General features: G+C 40.9%; 1 protein-coding gene across 1 annotated transcript in view; it reads right to left on the reverse strand.

Moving 5' to 3' along the window:
- The window catches only part of LOC138487688 (nicotinamide N-methyltransferase-like), a 41048-nt gene extending 24360 nt beyond the window's left edge, over nucleotides 1–16688 (reverse strand). Inside the window, exons 1-2 of the mRNA XM_069614213.1 lie at nucleotides 16496–16688; nucleotides 11700–11907 (exon numbers count right to left, since the gene is read on the reverse strand). Of these exons, the coding sequence (XP_069470314.1) occupies nucleotides 11700–11907; nucleotides 16496–16667 (380 nt within the window). The 5' untranslated portion in view covers nucleotides 16668–16688. The remainder of the gene's footprint in view (nucleotides 1–11699; nucleotides 11908–16495) is intronic.
- Nucleotides 16689–20184: the final 3496 nt, after the last annotated feature.

Consider the following 20184-nt stretch of genomic DNA (forward strand, 5'->3'; position numbering starts at 1 on the left):
ACACTAACTGATGTGTCTGCATGGAGAAGCATCAACATGCGAAGCAGACAGCTTGGAATTCCCCAATCCACCAATTTGCGCCATAGGAGATTCCTACAAACAGTGTTGAACGCAACAGAAAAATCAATAAAGGCACAATGTACAGCTAAGTTCCGCCGTGCCCAAGAATGTTCTATCGCTGAGCTTAGAATAAGTAGATTGTGTAAGGTGCTAGATTTGGGTCTAAAACCAATTTGATTGAGAGGAAGAATCTTTAGTGAGTCAATCCAAGCGTTTAATTCATAAAGTAGAACTTTGGTAAAAACTTTAGAAGTTGAATCTAACATGGCCAGCATTCTAAAATTAGATGGAACATCCCAAGCTCCCTTTTTGTGCACAGTCAAAATGTTACTGAGTTTCCAAGAAGATGGTAGAATACCGTGCATACTCATATGACCAAATAATATGTGTAGAGCAGCACCCCATAATGGAGGATCACTTTTTAAAACAAGATTGGATATACCATCGGGGCCAGCAGCACGAGATGATTTTAAATTTTCAATAATTGCAATGATGTCTAATATAGAAGCTTTACATTGCCACGGTGTATCAGGGATGGGCATTGCCATAGCAACAGAATCATTACTGCCTATGGTGGAAGCTATATGGTTCTTCATTTATGCAGTTTATTGTCAATTCTCTTTTGTTTTTCGCTAATAGATGCCATTTCGCATTACCATCACTCAATAGGGAAAGTCTGGCTATCTTGTGGCAAAGTTTTAATTCAAGCTCTTTTTTGTGAGATTTTAGCCACCGATTATGGCATTTTTTTAGATCACAAATTTGTTCCATTATCGGCGACTCATCAGACACCCCTCTCTTGGAGTAAATCAACACCTTGATGTTATGGCGTAGTTTTCTTTTTTCAATTTGAATGGCTTTGTCGTTGTCTTTGAGTATAGGATGCAAAATATTAACTCTCTACAAAACAGATTTGTATTGACGCTGCTCGACAGTAGAACTTTGAATATTGACCATGGTATCCGAGAAATGCTCAATTAATTTTTCATCCAAATGCGGCCAGGAAGAATAAGTTTGAATGAAGGTAACAGTTCCCGAGCCATAGATTTAGCTTGGTCGATATTGTGGAGTTTCTTTTCTTTAGTATATGATTCAAGCAATCATTCAACAGTATCTGACCATTTTTATTGTGCGTTGATAGTGTGTGAGCTTTTTGGTTGATGTCAAAAAGAAAACATAGGGGCAGGTGACCGCTTTCCTCACGACACACAACTCCCATATCTTTGATATAGGGCAAGCCTAGCGCATAAGAAAATATATAGTCAATTGTGGTTGCAGAAAAGCATGCTATGCGCATAGGGGCCATAAGTGGATCACTCATAGTGGTACCATTCAAACATGTTATATTATGAGATTGAAAGAGTTTGTGCCACTTTTTACCTTGTATGTTGGAATCTTGTTTAATGGGGTTAGAATTCTGTGAGTGATCAACAATTAGCTCAACTGGGATAATCTCACCTATTTTGGCATTAAAATCACCAAGGAGCCAAACTGGAAAGGAATGGGAATATGTATTTAATGCAGCATCAATAACTTTGATGTTTTAAGAAATGAGTGACATTTTAAGCGGGTCATAGACATTGATTAGTATCACGCTAGTATCCACATTCGTGATCTTAGCTATTAAGATGTTTGGGGACGACTGAGGTCATTTTTCTATTGTCCATGGGCTCAAGACCGATATAAGGAGCCCACCTTTCGGACGACCCATCGGACCTTTAGTGGCCACTTTGTGGACTGTGGAACGATTATCAATTTGGATCTCAGCTGTTATCCAAGTCTCTTGGAGAGCAATTATATTATATATGACGATGTTGCTTAAAAGAACATCAACATCGAACATATGTGTATGACCCCGGGTGTTTCAAGAACAGAGAAGTTCAAGAGATATTGGTCACTTCCGTGTCCCAGAGAAATGGTCCCTAAAGGATAGAGGCAACCATTGGCAATATCCTTCAGGGATTGCCTCAATGGACGGGGAGTCTTTGGCAGACGGATTCCGAGATATCATCTTATGGGTCTCACTAGCGCATCTTTATTTTAATTTGTTAAATTAGTAGTAGCAGGAGCAAAGTTGTAATTCTTAGTTGTTTGCGCTGCCACAGTCGCCAAAGTGTTTATAGGTCGTTTGATAGACGGAATCACAACAGCTTGGGCGATATAGCCAAGTGTAAGCAGGTTTTCTTCAAATCCGAGGACATAGGTGAGAGTGGCGTCATTTTTAAAGCACACATTAGATGTGTAATGGTTGGTTAACTCAATTTGGTCCACAAGGAAGATGTCATTTGAAGTTATAACACAAAGTGGAACTTTCTTGTGAAATAGCTTTAAAATTGCTGCTCGAATTGTGTTAATTGGAGGGCTGCCATAAGAGTACCATGCAGCGAGATACCTTTGCTCAGTAGAGTTTGATTCTCCTTTCTTTTCAATAACACCTTTAAGCCACTCTTTCGGTAGAGTCATTTGACGTTCTTCAGAATGAACGACTTCAGTGGGCAATAACAATGTTTTCTTGTTTACCCCATATTAGATGTGGATGGCAGTGTCTTGGACTGTGAGGAATTATCTATGGTAACAATAGGGTCGACATGTCTAAGAATACTAGATGAATTTTGTGAAAGGGAGGTTTTGGGAGGGCCGAGGAGGGTAGCATTTGTTTTACATGTTTTCGCTTTGTTTGTAGTTTTGTTCCGATACATAAATGCCTGGAAGATACGATTTGGTTTCCTCTGTTTACGCTGTAACAATAATACACAAGCCGTAGTCTTGCTTATAGCAGATCGAGGAATAGATGGTGTTAACCTAGGCTGTGGCATAGAATGAAAGCCGCATTTACTACTCAGACTCTTATGTAAACGCAGAGAATGAATGTCGATTTTTGATTCCAATAAAGTACATTTTGACAGTAGGGATGTGAGCAAGTTTTCCAAAGCATCACATTTTTCATCAGAGGACATACTAGAATCGAGCTCACCATCGTCAAGAATTGGACCATGGTCCGTAATTACACTTTTTGTTACTGGATCATCCACATAACTTGATGACTTACCAGTTGACTTAAATTTAAATAATGATAGTGTATTCAATACTGGATCAGCAATATTAGAGTTTTCTATTGTAGGAAAACAAGGCACATGGGGGCCATGCTCATTTAAGACTGGCAAGTTCATAGGTTTGGACGGGGGCGTAAAGTATAAAATATTCAACCTCCATTTCTTCCAGTTTAGAACCAGGTAAATCTATGGTACATGTGATAAGAGATGCAGGAGCAACTACAGGGACAACATCAGATTGTAATACTTGGGCGGCCTCAGGAGATTGCTTAACCACATCGATCAGCATGTCCACATTTTTTTGAAGTAGGTCTTTGTCTGCATATGTAAGGGTAGCTTCTACCATTTCAGAATTCAGGATGGGGGCTTTTGTTCCACCCAATATATCATGTAAAAGCTTAGAGCTGACACAACCTAGCTAGCTCACTGGATAGCTTAGTTACTAGTGCATCGGCGATGTCAATACAATGCTTATTAGACATTGGTAGTAACAATTGTGCCGCTAGGGCAAATTGTTGTTCATTGTTTAAAAGCAGAGCATTTTTGGCAAAATAGGTAGTAATATGGTTGTCCTGGAATGGCACATGCGTCATAACCTTAGGAATGCATATTCGCCTATTCCTCAGGGTTTTATGCATTTCAATTTCGCATATGTGGTCTGCCATAGCGTTAAAATCAAGTTACTGCGTGAATGTAACGGGACTAAAACAGTCTGAAGAGACTGTTAACTGGGGACTGATAAGGGTATAAACAGTGGTATAAATATTGCCAGCTAAATTTGAATAAAGCCTGTTAAGATCGCTGGTTTGTATCTAAATCGCAATGCACTTATCTCTCAGTTTAACTAGCATATATTAAACAGGGCAGTGATTTGCAAAACACATAAAGACAAATAAAACAGATAAAACTGTACAAACTGCAATGGTGAGAGTACTCCTAATGAGATGTAAAAACACGAAGTAAAATTCAGTCAAAACTTTAACCCCCTAACAGTGTACACTTTACATTTAACAGTGGACAATGCACGATCATAAAAATATTCACAATCACAGCGATCATAAGAAGAAAGGCTGAAGTTTTGAAATCGCTGTAACTGGCAAGAAAAATAATGCCTCGCACCTCACCTTGCACCTCTCGCCTCACAGCATCTGTGTCAGCCTCACAGCGTCTGGGTCAACAATATGAAACTGGTTTGGGGCACATTCATAAAGGGCTAAAATTGAAATAGGCCACACCAGGAGGCAAGCAGGTTTAATAGGAGCCAGGCTGCACACCGTATGCGCAATGTTAACAACTAGCAAGACGAGGATTCTAGTGTAACAAAAGAGGGGATCTGACACCGCTGTTCCACTGCGAGCAGCGAACAGAGAACAGCTACTTCGAAGCTACTTCTGGAGCGCGCGCACTGGAGCGCGCGGAGTCTCCTTAATGTAGCGTAATAAAGGGGGCAGAGCTTGGTTCCCTAAAAAGAGTAGAAATATAATAGTATTAGGTACTATAATGCTTAAGAAACATATACAATTATATGTTTCTATGTTACAGTGCATATAGAGTCCATGGGCAAAGAAAAGTCCATCAGAGTCTGTAAAAGTTCAACATTGCACGTCGTACCAAGAGCCATGTAGGAAAGGTTCCACAGAGTCCTCCAGCGAACAGCTACTTCGAAGCTACTTCTGGAGCGCGCTGAGTCTCCTTAATGTAGCATAATAAAGGGGGGGAGCCTGGTTCCCAAGAGCAGTGTAGGAAAGGTTCCACAGAGTCCTCCAGCGAACAGCTACTTCGAAGCTACTTCAAAAGTAACACACTGCTGCTCGAAATGGAGACATGTATTTATTTACATTCTTAAAAAGGCTTTAAAAAATATTTAGAAAAGCTCAGCATTACATATGTTTATTTAGAATACATGTCACATTTGGAAATTGTGAAGTTTAGTCGTGTTTTTTCCTTTGCAAAGGAACAAAGAAAGACATAAGAAGCACCTATACATTGGAATGGGCTATATTGCAAGGTATGCATGTGCTGCCAAGTTATTAAACTGTGAGACAGTAATTGGCATTTCAAAATGGCATACAGGTCTATTTTATTTGGTGTTCCCTTATTTTATGGAAAAGTAAAAGAAACATTTTGAAATGCAGAGCATTTTAATTGGTTGCTGCTTTATGTGAACAGGTGATGAATGCTGCACTGAATGGTATTTGCTAGAGTGGTTAAAAAAGACAATGGGCCTCATTATAAGTTTGCCGGTCCGGTAACAATGGTACTGGTAAACTATGAGTTCTGCTCGCGGGTGCCTTCCCGCCTGCAAGGTCTGACCTGGTGGGCATACCGGCACCCGAGAGCAGAGCATATTGGATGCATCAGCATCATTCTGAATGGTGCGGGTGCATCCGACCACGCCATTCCCATTGAGCCCTCTTGGGCTCAATGGGAATGGGGAGCATTTTTTTCTGGCGCCCGCGAATGGCCAATTACCGGGTCCAGCGGGCCGTAATGACCCGGTAATTGCGCATTCGCGGGCGCCAAAATGAAAATGATACCGCAGCAACCGTGCCAGTATTTACCGGCACGGCTACCACCAGGATCATAATGACCCCCAATATGCTTATTGGGAACCTTATTTCAGGGTAGGTAGCAGGAACCCTCTATACATGTATATATTTGTGAAAGAGTTAAAGAAAACATTTTTTTAAATGGAAGCATTCCTGTATTATATTTTCTTAGATGCAGATCTCAGTGAATCTGGAAATAGAAATGTTGGCCAGTCGCAAAATAGTTTTTGATGGAGATGTGTATTATTAAGAGGAGATGTGTACTCTGAGATTCAAAGTGTTCAAGAGAGATGGCAGGGTTATGTGTAGAGGTTTTAGATGTTATTGCTGGATGGGTGTGTGACTCTTTGAAAGAAGCCAATGAGGGAGTGTTCAGAAAATGGAAGTGGAAAGGGTAGAAGGGCATCCTTTCAGTTCTTGGCCCCCCTACACTGGAACTCCTTACCTCTCTCTATCCGCTCCATCCCCACCTACACCTCCTTCCGCGCCTCCTTGAAAGCCCTTCTTTTTAACCCCCCCTTGACTTTCCTTCTATCGTCACTCCTCCCCATCTCCCCTGTTCCCCTCTTATCCCCTTCATGCCTTCCCCTTCCCATTCCTTCTCACACCTGCTTGAATTTAAATCAGATAACTGAATTATTGTTCCTCTTCCCTTGACTACCTGCTCTCCCTTCCTTCTCACACTCCCTCTAAGGAAACTGTTCTACATATTGTTTCACTGGTTTGTCTCATGATTGTAAATATGCTTCTTCCATTATTGTACCTTGTTGTTATATTGTAAATTTATATTGCTATATAAACCTAATAAACATAAACATATTTCTTGTCTCTGCATGTATTGAGCAAGAACCATCTCGCATGAATAAAAAAAAGATGGCTGCCACCCTACTGAATAGAGAGCAGAACGTCTTACATGGAAGGATCAAGGGAGCTTGATTGGTGCATCCCGAGGACGGGAAGCAAGTGGGGGGTGGGTAAGGTGGTTAGGGGGTGATGTGTGAGTGGAGGGGGGACAGGCATGGGGGTTGGCAGGTGGCTGTTGCTAAGTGCCAAGGCACCTGAAAGAAATGCTGATTTCCAGGGAAGGGGCTTGGGTAGCTAGTGGTACATGGACGGGGCAATGTAATTTGTTTCCTGCGTTTCCAGTCATCTGATTGGCTGAACACCCTTCTCCAGGTGCAAATAAGATGTAAATCAGTCTCAGACGATCCCATGCACTGGCCAAAACATGCGCTTGAGTTTGAGCATGTTTACCTTTATTTAAACTTGAATTAAACCAAATAAGATTTTAATTTTTAAAGAATAGATCTACTGATTCTGTAAGAAATATTTTAGAAATCTATGTGAAAGAATGATATTCAGTGAGAAAAAAAGAAGTGTTGGAAAACGTGTAATCCTCCCTTTAAATCAATTTCCTTTATTATTCTTATGTTACGTGAGCATCTCAGATTGGTCCTTATTACCTGATAACTGATTCCTAAGCCCTAAAACTGGAGCAAGTGTCACATGTCTGAGATGCCCTTCAGCAAATCCTTGTGAATCAGATTTGAAGATGAGCATCTCAAGGATAGTCCGGCATCCCCAGATCTGCTCCACTTTCAGTGTTTGAGAACCACCAATACGGAAGGAGAGGCAAATCGGAGTTGCTCTAGTGTGTATTGAAGAGAAACTTCCATAAAATGTGTTATCTGGAATAAATATCTGTGGTATCTTGAATAACACTAACAGATTTGTAAAAACATGTTTAAAGACCCTGTATATTTTCCCCCAATTGGCTGCCAACTGTCTCGCCATTGCTGCTCTTATGGTGTATCAATAATGTATATCTTTATTATTATAATGCCATATAGTCTAGAGTTTAAGCCTAAGCAACTCATGCAATTAACAAAAGAAGAGTGATAAGACCAGTAGCAGAATCACCACAGTTATGAAAATATAAAAGAACCTAATAATTCAATGTTCCTAACAAATATATGTTCTTGCTTCTAAAATTCACACCCCATAATATAGTTACATTACTTCCACTAAAATTTAAGTAAACCAAATATAAGTGATATTTGTTGTTCATTCGTGGAAAGTTCCTGGTATATTTTACTGCAAAGAAATAGAATGTCGTGAACAAATCTGTTGAAGTATTTAATTTACATTGAATATCATTCAAACTATCAGAGTGGGTGAAGAGTTAGCAAATTAGGGTATGGTTTATTCTGCATAACCTGCAGAATCTCAAATCTCCTGGTATTTGTAAATAAGGTCTCAGAACTTCCAAACCATACCGTAGTTTGAACCTAAATTTCATAATAGTTGTCATTTTTGCATATCATATTATACTAACTTGCACCAGTGCAAGTACAAAGTTGCACGGTGTTAGCACTAGGGCAACGATTTCCATAGTAGAAACACTTTACACCATGACAAGTGCAATTTTGGATGATATTAGCACAAGTACAAAGTTTACCCCTGGCCAGAGAACTATCCTTTCAATGTATTTTTGTGCCAGGGCAAGGTTTGCACTACTGCTAATACTGTACAATTTAGCACTTGCACCAGTGCACAAGTTTCTCTAATCTGGCCCTTGCAAAGCAAATGATGTATGGCCCTGATACATGTTAATCCTCTGGGATCTATGCATGTTCATATTCTAACTTTTTTCTCTCATATTGTTGAGATTACAATTTCAATCAACATCTAAAACGTTCTTATTAATAGTCCAACAGGTAAGAAAGAAAGAAATGAAGGAAGAAAGAAAGAAAGAAGGAAAGAAAGAAAGAAAGAAAGAAAGAAAGAAAGAAAGAAAGAAAGAAAGAAAGAAAGAAAGAAAGAAAGAAAGAAAGAAAGAAAGAAAGAAAGAAAGAAAGAAAACCTAGAGGAGGCTAAATGAAAAGCAAGGAAAATAAGACAATGAGAATAGAAAAGAGAAAAACATCATGAAAAAAAAAGAAGGAAATTAATAAAAAGGTAGTAAAAGGGAAGACAATGAACAGTTCAATAACAGGTGGAAAGACAGCCACATTATCATTGTAAAATGTCATTATACATTTACTTTTTGCGAATTGTCAATTTCAGATTTGGATCATTTCACTATCAAGGTAAAAAATGTTTCCTGTAGTTAAGCCCATTATTGATACATTATGACTGTAGTCAAAATAAACTATTTATAACTGGAAAACTGTAAAGTGATCAAGAAAATTAATATAATATATGCAGTCGCCTAATTTTTGTCTAGAGCTTGGCTTGGGAGTTCAAAGTGCATTTGGTCGAAAAAAATTGGTCGACCAGACAAATGGTCGAACCAATTTGGTCGAAAACCAAATGGTCGAATTTTTTATTTTTTTTATTTTAACCCTTTTTTTTATTTTTTTGGGGGGGTCCCCCCCAACCCCCTTTTTTCTCTAAAAACCCCTTTTTTTACTAAACGAAAACCCAAAAAATAAATATATAAATAAAAAAAAAAATTCGACCATTTGGTTTTCGACCAAATTGCGTCGACCAAATGTCATTCGACCAGTTTTCAGTCGACCAAATGACTGGACACCATACATGATTTCCAGGCCACTTGCTTGTACATATTTTAGAATTGTTTCTGTAGCTTAGCCCTAATGACCTATGCAAAGGGATTTTGCTGCTAAGCAAAACTATTGATACTTGAATCTCAAGTCTTCTCGCACCATGCACTTTAGAAATATAGAAACAATTAGATAAAAGGTATATCCAATGCGCAGTTCCAGAAAATACGCAATCACATCAGAATATGGAACCAAAGGTCATCTGCCTGTATGCAGGGTTTATTGGTTATAAACAGCTGACACGTGTTTCGACCAATCTGGTTGTTATGAAGGCGTGAATCCAGTAGTAAAATGAGCAATTGCACTAAATGATTAGAAAGTAGTAAAGCAGGATAAATACCAACAATTGGTAAAATCTTAGAAAAAGTCAAATGGTAAGGACATCCGAAATAGCATAGATGCTAATAGCAGTCAAAGGGTCCAATCCCCTTAGTAACATTAATGTGTACACCTGAATAGTGATACCCGAAAATATTATAGACTTGATGTGCTAACAAAAGTAGGTTCTTTATCTGTGAATATATACATTTAAGTTAAGCTTATTAAATGTATTTTTATATATATGAAATAGTGTTTAATGAGGGTTCATCAATTATGTTTATTATGTTTTTTATGATTGTGCTGTAAATGTGTTTTTTGCAAGTTTGACACGTATCGGAAAAACTATGAATGATGATCGATACATTTTAAGAACATCCTTGGTGTCTCATTGTTGTAGAAAGTGTCCCATAGTGATCAGTTCAGTTTATTGTTGACACTTTGTCACCTGAGCCGTAGCATCCTGGAAGACAGTGGGCAAATTGGCCCACCAACTGTCGGGATCAATTCTGGGGCTAATTAACATTGTTTACAGCTATGTTAGTATTCTCAATGAGTCACTGGTAAATAGTATAGTGATTCTGAATCAAATAATTCATGACATTTCCCCTTTAACATCGCTGCCAAATCATTTTGAGAAAAAGCTGTATGTTATATAGATCATTCATCATGAGGTATGTTCTGCAGCTGTGTCCCGTTAAATGCAGAAAGGAATTCAGCCTACATCAGTGATAGGACATCATTTCATTTCTGGTAATCTTTCTCACTAACTGTTGTCCCCTAAAGTGTTTTCTGGTTTCCATGTTTTTGTCTTTCTTTTGTGCAGAGAGGTACTTCAATTGAAGACTCATTATAAGTGCAACCATGTTGATTGTGCGCTCACCTTAGTAGCTAACATGGCTACCAGGAAAGGGCTTATATGTAGGCAAAAAATGTTGGTTCCTGGATGATCTGATCAGCCTGAAGGTGTGGTGTGGGAAGTTGATATCTGAAATGTAGTATTGCTGCACCATAGTTGTAGCCACTTTTACTGCATTGGTAGCCCAATGTACATATGTAGTAACCAGTGGATACAAAAAAGTAATTTTAAGCCATGTTCCTGTCCATTTTGTTTTGTTGTCTTTATTCGTCTTGGTGGACAATAGTCAAAATGGCAGCTTTGCTAGCATAGACTCACCTTGAGTCACCTTTAGTCACATCTATCGACGTTATAACTAAAACAAACTTTTTTAAAGTCCACTAGACATCCCAATCTACACTCTACCCGTGGGTGATTATGTGTTTGGCCATTTTTAAGCCCTGACTGATTGATTAGCATATCACCATCAACTATCTGTGCTGCAAAGTATGTGATTGGTGGGTTGGATTTGGCCGGCCTCTGACTGAATGTGTTATCAGTGATAGACCCCTCCATTCTTCAGATTCTTTCATGAATCTCTGGACGTCTGCTGCTGAGATGGGCTGCTGATGATCCAGGTTTCGGCAAACTGATTGGGTTCTGACTCTTTTGTTCTTGCATCCCTGCTTCTCCTGGCTGTTGGGATCTTTTGCTGGGATTTTCCTGACCTTCTGCCCGTCCTCATTGCTGGTTAAACTGGCTGTCCTTGCTGGACTCTTCCTGCCATGCAGTTGTATATCCTAAACACATCATTCGGGCACATGTGTGTAAAGGTAGAGTATCCTCCTTATGTCCTCATTGCCTCTGTCTCAAGACCATTTTCGTGTTGTCTGACTGAACTGTGCTGCTCCCTACTGCTCCCTGCTGCTATTCCTGGCCTACTGTTTCTTGAACCTTGGGCTGGAACTCTTATTATGAGGGGGATCCCTTAGGCTATAATAGTAGTCCAAGAGGTAAGACTGACATCTCACTGCATGTGCAATTTAGAATGTATATTAATGAGAGCTGTCAATGGGAATGTGCAGATGTGCAAAACATGTAAAAATTTGGTGGAATTTGAGTAGGGTACAACACGTGGGAATAGAATACAGTGTGTTTTTCAATAGAAATAGTTAGGAATGATTGTGGTGCATGAAAGGGAGAGAAAGGGTGAAACTAAAAGGGACAAATTGGTGAAGTTGGAAGCAATTCGGTCCATCTTTGGTGATTTCATTTTACGTAAATGCAGATAGGTGCATCACGGGTGATTGCATACCTGTTGCCTTCCCGTTCACAAACAAACTCAGCTATATGACTCATGTCGAGGGCATCGGCTTCGTTCTTCCGCCATTTCTCTAGCTCCTCCAAGCAGTTGTTAGTCGAGGTTGCAACAATGATTTCTTTAAAATATGCACAGGCTGGAAAGCTGTAATAGATGTAGGGGCCCAAACTGAATTGAATCATAGTGTTTCCTTTCACACGACCTGGTTAGAAAAATACAAAAAATAGACATCAGATCTGAATACATTAAAAGTATGAAGCATGTACTTCCATACCAACATGTGTGACCAAATGAGCATGTCTGGTCCTCTTATGTTCATCAATTTTATTTTACTGGCTGTATCCACCAATGAATGGCACATCCCTGCACAACATAAACGTGCAACATATGGAACAGGACTTTAAAGAAACATAGTTTACATGGAGAAAATAACAAAATATTGCTTAATATAAAACGATAAGTAAATAAATAAAAATAAAAAGGCTGTTTCCTTATTTTTTTATTACTTATGTACCAAGTATATAGACAGGGTCATGAAAAAACAAATAGATTTTTAATAAATATTTTAATATATTAAATATCGATTCAAGCATAATGCTATTGCCTTGTTAGAAATTAGATTTTTGACTAGAATTAATCTATTTGTTTATCACAAATGCAAAGTAAAAATAAAAATAAACAATAAGTATATGACACTTATGTTTCATACAGTGAACAAAACTCAAGCCAATGTTAAGATGCATGCTTGAGAAATGTTAACTCCCTGGGAGCTGCACCTTTAAAGGCCTAATACTTCCCATGTTGGACTCAAGACCCTCAATTGCACCCATCTCCACCAACCCCCTCATGAACACGTTAGTTGGTGTCAGTTTCCTTTCACCCCAATGAGTATTCTTAGCCACGCACAATGAAAAGCTACAGGAGGCTTGTAAGAGAAAGCTTAAAAGTGAAAGAGAATCTTTCATAAACAGCTGAAACATCACTCAAGCAATATCAGTGCATGCTGGGCTGAGCGAGTTCTAAAATATAGCATCCCCATTTGACCAACACACATCCCTAAGGTTCTAACAAATTTGATTCTCTAAATATATAAGACCAATGGCAAGCATTGATTTAAGGCCAATTAACTCAATTTGAGCTGAAATGAAAAGGCTCCTAAAAAGCCAGTGTAGATCCAGAAGTGTAGGCGCTATGCCTTTCAAATAATCCAATCACTCTACCATTAGTGGGGCCTTTTCTGCTCTGCTTGATGGTTCTCTCCGATGCCAATGGCAGATCAATATAAGGTATGCGCTTTGAAAAGTCAAGTAACACTGACATTCAAGGTGTGAAACAATCTAATGGGTTCCAGGATAGTTAATATTGTCACTTGTGTCTTTTAATCAAGATCATATGCAGCAGAAGTAGCAGTCTGTTCTCTAAATCCCCAATTTCAGATGTGATCACAGGAAGTGACATAACATGACATGTGACCCTGACAGAATCACAAGAAGTGACATCAAACAGCCTATAATAGGAGCAAAATGAATACATGAAAACTAAGAAATAATTAAAAAATAACCCAGTAGAATATAAAAGTCAGACACAAGAGATCTAAGGAACACATTGGTTCTGTTGATGCAAACCAGGTTGAAAGCGAGTGGCAACCTTGCCAACAGCTACTGTCTCACAGAATGTCTGGAAATCATTTCCTTGGTAGTTCCAGCAGGGCCCTGTCCGGTCACTCTCCCCATGCCTTGCCAATTGTCCTCATTTCCCAAAGCAGGTTGACTGGTTCATTAGAAAAGCTGAATGCCCCCTTCTCCAGGTGCTTTAATTTATGTACTGAAATCGGGATGTCACCATACTAACAATAATGCACCAAAATTGACATTTCATGAGACGTAATGCTGGCTTATTCTAAATAGCCCTTTTCTGTATGTTTTTTTTTTTTTACATCTATTGATATACATTCTTAGATACTGGTAACGAGTTATGCTTTTTTGACTTTTTGAATGAGGAGCCTGTTGGGTTTTTCACAAATCATTTACAATGAACTTAGCCTGTGGTTGTAGGCTAATTCCTTAAAGGCATCCGCCCTCCCTTATTTGTACTACCATTTACAATTGGTGCGGCTCCAATAAATCTGACAACTTCTTTCTCTTTCCTACTGGAGGCTACCTCTTTTTTTCAGCCAGACTCTATAATCGGAACGGAAAGTCACGGACCAAGGTTATTTGGTCGTGATACACCTGCATTCACACTCAAGTCAATAAATGCAGGCTGCATGCATTTAAATGTTTGTGTTATATCTGCAACTTAACTACCTTTAGGAATGAAAATTCTGGAGTCGCAGTGAATGAAGTTGCCCTACCGCCCTCCTCATGCTCCTTTTTCCCTAATGTCCTACTCCCTTTACGTTTCACCAGAGGCGTTGCTGCGTGGGGGGCTGAGGGGGCTATAGCCCCTGGTCTTTTGGTTGTAGCCCCAGATAGAATTTCCGGGGCTACAGCCAAAAGGCTAGCTAGCCCCGAGTCCTGACAGTCCCGGCATTAGCTTAGCCCCACAACTTTTCCATACCTAGCAACACCCCCGCGTTTCACATCAGTGCCCTGAAACAGAATGTTTCTTCCTGCTGTCAATTACAAAAAAAGAAAAATAAGGAAGTAAAACAGCACAGTACAGGAATACTTTTATAACTCCCTGTGCAGTAAGCCTGGGTTAAATTGTATGCGGAAAAGTCGAAATACCTGAATTATTGGATGGTTCTGTGTTTTCTGAATCACTGATTCCACCCTAAAAAGTTCATCTGAACCTTTTCAACTCTAAACAGAAATCAAATAATCTGTGAGCGAATGATGACTTTAGCCTGGCACCTGTAACTACTGTGGAGCACCGTTTCTTTCTCCTTTTATTTTACCCCTCTCTTATCTTCATAGAAATACAATTTGTAGTGCGGATCCATTTTGAGATGGCAAACTTCAGAACACAAATATGGGTCTCTAGTGGAAACTCTGAGCCAACAGTGACTGGCCATTAGCACCCTGGGAGGGGGCTCTGGGCAATCAGGATGTTTGGAACACAGGCGGCATTGTAAGATACAAGCCTGCATTCCGAGCAGCCTGGGCCCCTTCCATTCCCCGCTCCCCCTTCACCACTTTGCACCCGTGTAGTTTCCTCCACGAGTGCTAATGGTATCTCTTTTATTTCAAAAGAAAAACAAAGAAACGTATCTTTGTTGCACGGTCTGGCGCCGCGCACTACTGCTATCAGCAAAGTCCATTTTCATTTTGATGACATGACAGTTATCAACATGGAAAACAGACTTCACTGACAGCAGCACTGTGTGGCGCACAACAAAGGTACGTTTTTTTTGTTTTTAAATCACAATTAGCAGCCATGTAGGGAACAGCATGGGTGCTAATGGCAATATTAACCTCAGTGGTGGGCTGACCATGTCAGTAACGTCACTGCTGCCCTCATTAAGGGACCCTTGCTTCGCTCAGGCCCTTAACTTGGGCCGTTATCGACAGGGTCGGCTCACCACCTTAATTAATATCTCCTCAATTTTAATGAGTTTGCCAACTCTTCTAGGGGTTGCAGAGTGATTTTTTAAACCTAACCTATCCCTTCTCCAGAAATTCACCCTGGCCTAATGAACAGTTTAGTGAATGTTTAGGTGACATTAAACACAGCTGGAATGCCCCTATTATTTACCCAGTGATGAAAACACTTCACAGCAATTACGCCAGCATGGGCATTGCGTTGGAATTATGCATCAATAGCAAAAATACTGACATTATAATCATAATGGCAACAGAATTTTTTTTCAGGACTGTTAAAGTATACGTCACAGTAGTGATTTCATAGGATTATATCTCCCACCATAGACAAAGAAATGTGTTTAGCATATTTTAATTATTATATCAAACAGCATGGTAAAACAACATCAAAAACCTATTTCCAGGGTTCGTTATTTGTAGAAACACAAATGGGCGGAAGAAGCAGACACCAAAACATTTGTAATGTACAATTTGCGTGATGTTAGTAATGGTGTATTTTGATCGCATTTTCAATTATACAACAACATGGTATAATAGCGTCAACATTTGAATATGTTTCTAGGGATAAAGACAACACTGTTGCAGTTTAAAGCTTGTCAGTAAAGTCCAACGCCCCGTCTTAAGGACACGATAGGTTAAAGAAACACGTTACACTGGCAACATGGCGTCTATGTGTCAGTGTGGTGACCTAAAGAGATAAATAAAAATTGTTTTACTCAAACATGATAAAAACAGTGATGGTGGTGTTTGTGAGCATGCAAAACAAGTAGCCAGGTTGCTAACCTTAAAAGTGATTTCTTTTTGCGTGATGTTAGTAATGGTGATATAATCCTATGAAATTCCTACTGTGAGGTACATTTCTGACAAGTAGCCACCTTTCGGTGTGTTAGAGGTGGGTAGCTAGTGGTATATGTACTTTTTTTTTCTGCTGTATCTCTCCTCACATACCAGAGCCCCCTTAAAAAAATTGAGGAAACCCTTGTGCTCACAACACTTGCTTATCCCTGTTAAAGTATACAGCAAACTTTTACACCACGTGTCCCACTCCCTGCTTGCACTGACAGGGTTTTCTGTGCACTGGCACATGTTTTACATACCCTTTACCAAGCAATATCTGAAGGTCACAAAGTTCCTCTCCATCAAGCATGGAGCTATTAATGCAGTTGGGGGTTCTGGATTTGTTGACCTAGATCTAGAAATGACAGTATAGAGCCTGCTTGAATCAAGAGAAATGTCAACCATACATACCTGAAGAGAAGAGCTTGATCAAACAAGAAAATATCTGGTCTATCGTATCATTACAGAATCCGGATCCTTTCCTAAGGTATGTTTCCAAAAGCAGCTTTCCATCAAGATATTTGTCGAGGAGTTCTTGTAGGCTCGAGCTAGAGGTCTCTTGCTCTTGTACGGTGTTCTCCATCTTGAGATCTACAATGACTACACTTGCCTGGCACTTATATATAGCAAGAAAGCTATATGGTAATTTACATCTTAAGACATATTTTTAATCGCTGTGTTTTCAGCCTTATTCTCAGTTCCTTCCAAGAATGTGAGGCAATGTTTGTCTATTGGCATCCTGATATGATGGTAGTTTTTTTGTATTTTCTATTTGCCAAGTACACACCTGCCAATGATAGCAGAGATGCCAATGTCAAGTTTAATTTTCAACATGAGGTAAGTGTCACGGGATGATCACGAGTGATACGCATAAGATGAGTCAAGGGTCTTTTTTTAATCACAACAAGAGATGTATTCTATTTTCACAGAGGAATCACAGTCTCTCACTTTTTTCTGTAGGTGCAAACATTGATTTTACATATGGCTCTGTGAGCTTTCATCTGAGCCTGGTGTAACATCTACTGAAGTACTGCAGAGCCCTATTTTTTGCATTTGGGGTTCAGTTTTCCAGGGGTTCCGGCTCTTCGTATACTCCCAGGAGTTACTATCAACTGCGATTGGCTAGGAAAAGATTAATAACCCTCATTGGTATTGCACTGACTCATTCCACCATTCACTACTAATGTCTATCCGGGTTCATTGTTATTTCCACAAACACTTTTTAATCGAAATATGTTACTTGTGGAGCGTATTTCGAAAGGCATTTCACCAAAGCTGTTTTATTTTCGAATTTGAAAGCCTGTGTAAAGCATTCTGAAAACCCTACACATTGAAGGTCAGCTGTAGATTTCACAAAGTGAACAGAGAAGGTCCAGCAATGATCCATTTGTTATCATAGAAACTGAGTAGAATGGAGCTTTCAGACAGCAAGAGAAATGACAGTTTAGAAGGTTGGTTATTAACTGCCCCAGAGATTCTTTCAGAGGGAGGTGGAAATAGAAGTAGAGCTAAAAAACAAAGGAGATATTTTGCCAAGGTAATTGAATAAAAGGTTTAAGCAAAATTTAAAGAGACACATGGTTTATTGTAGAATTAAAATGATGAGGTTTAATCTATTTAAAAAAAATAGCCATGTTTTATAGTTGAATTACAATTATTCTACTTTTAGGTATGTACGAATGGCATAGAGTAGCAGCATAGTCGTTGAAAAGGTGAAATCACAGAGAGGCAAAGACCTGCTGGATCTTCAAGAATACCTTTTAGTAAAAGAGAAAACAAGAGAAAGTACATATTTAAAAAAGGTTGCAAAGGAACGGCTACTGAAGCAGATGGATTATTTGTGACTGCAAGTGAACATATCCATGCTCCAGATATTGCAAAATAGAAATTAGACACAAATTAGCTGCTATTAAAGGGGCCAACATCTAGCAATGCAACCACAAGTGGGATTTTAAGATAACATTTGGGAAACTTGCTTCACCTTGTATCCGGTCGGATACCAGGAATTACATTGCTTAACCTCTTTAGTGCCAAGGACGAGGTATCTCATCCTTGACATTAGGTACGCAGTTCCAAAGACGAGATAGCTCATCCTTTTTAGCACTCTGTTTTGAGCGATCCCTGCAAAGCAGGGATCGCACAAAACCATAATCCAACCCCCGGGCTATGTGAGGAGGAGGTTCCTCCTCACGGGCTGGAGGTTGGATTACCTTCAGTTTCACGTCGGCGTGCATAATGCACGCCGACGTGAAACTGAAAGTAATTTTCAACATGGCAGCCGAAAAAGGCTGCCGCAGTGAAAATGAAAGGTGAGTCTCCACATTTCTCCCCATCGATCTGCAGCACTATTGTGCCATTCAGATCGAGGGAGGTGTCAGTGGAAAGGGGACACTCTACCCTTTCCAATGAAACCTTTTTTAAAGCATTGCTGGGTGCGGATCGGGCGAGGAGTGCTTGATCCGTGCCCAGAGATTCCCACTAGACCACCAGGTATCTGTTTCTGTATGTAAGCAGCCCTCACCCCCCAGCCCCCAAAGCATGGGGCCAATACCCTGGGGGCTGATGGGTGATCATCTGCCCCCGTGGAAGGGGGCAAACAAAAAAACAAAAAATAAACTGAGTTTTGGGTGCAGGTGGGGGCCACCAGCCACTAGCAATTTATGGGCAAATGAAAGGGGGGAGGGGGGTGGCCCTCTCTCCCACACCCTAAGTGGATGGGGGGCAACTCATGTAGCTCTCCCTACGGGCAGATTTCTGCCCCTGGGAAGGGGTACAGGAGATGCCCCACATCCATTTGGGGTGGGGTGGAGAGGCCACTGGAAACATTGGTAGATCCACCCCATTAAGCCTGAGGCAGTACGTATGCACCCCCTGGGGGAAGATGTGCACACTCATGTGTCCATCTGACCTAGAGATGGGGCCAAATAGGGGGGTGGGGGCCACTAGCTGCCAGGAATGTTTTGCCAAATGAAAGGGGGTGGCCCTCTCCCCCCTACCCTAAGTGGATGGGGGGCACCTCATGTAGCCCTCCTTTGGACAGATTTCTGTCCCTACCGGCCCCCAGGAAGGGCTACATGAGATCCCCCCATATATTTGTGGTGGGGGGTGGGGGCCACCAGAGATGTTGGTGCAGGCCCCCCCAAGCATGGGGCTGCAGGGTTGGGCCCCCCTGGGGGCCGATGGGTGCCCATCTGCCCCTAGGGAAGGGGTCCCAAACAAAACAACAACAAAAACAAATTATTTCAGGTGAGTGTGGGGGGGCCCAGGGCCACTAGACCACCAGGCTTTTTTTTATCATGAAAGGGGGTTAGCCCTCCCCCCACCCTAAGTGGATGGGGGCACCTCATGGAGCCCTGTGTGAGGGCAGATTTCTGCCCCTATCTGCCCCCAGGGAGGGCTACATGAGATGCCCACCCATCCATTTGGGATGGCAGGAGAGGGCGACCAGAAATCTTGTCACAGCCCCCCCAAAGCCTGGGGCAGTACGTCTTCCCCACCCTGGGGGCAAATGGGCACACTAATGTGGGGGGGCACTAAACCACCATGGATGTTTTTAGTGGAAAGGGAGGTGGCCCTCTCCCCCACATCTCAAATGGATGGGGGCATCTCATGTAGCCCTCCCTGGGGGCAGATTGCTAGTGCAATCTACCCCTAGGAAGGAGTACATGAGATGCCAATCCCTTTGGGGTGGGCGGAGAGGGCCACCTGAAAACATTGGAATGCCCCCCCAATGCTTGGGGCAGTACGCTTTGCCTATCCTGGGGGCAGATAGGGACACTAATGTGAAAGGGGCAAAATAATAAGAAAAATGTTTATAACTTATGTTGGGTGGGTGTGTGGGCCCACTAAACCACCATGGATGTTTTTAATGGAAAGGGGGGTGCCCACGGGTGTCTTCTTTTTGGAGGTGCATGGGGTTCCCAGTTTTCCTTGGTGGCTTCAACACCCTGGGCCCAAATCTGTAGGTTGTCACATGAGCAAAATCTGCTCTGTCGAAAGGCTTGGGCTTACCAGTGGGTCAGCCTTATCCTTTTGGTGCATCCATACATGTGAGGTACCGTTTTCATCGGACACCTGTGTGAACACAGGAAGGTAGGACA

The sequence above is a fragment of the Ambystoma mexicanum genome, chromosome 9, assembly GCF_040938575.1.
Source record: "Ambystoma mexicanum isolate Mex_15411 chromosome 9, UKY_AmexF1_1, whole genome shotgun sequence".
Lineage (NCBI taxonomy): Eukaryota > Metazoa > Chordata > Amphibia > Caudata > Ambystomatidae > Ambystoma > Ambystoma mexicanum.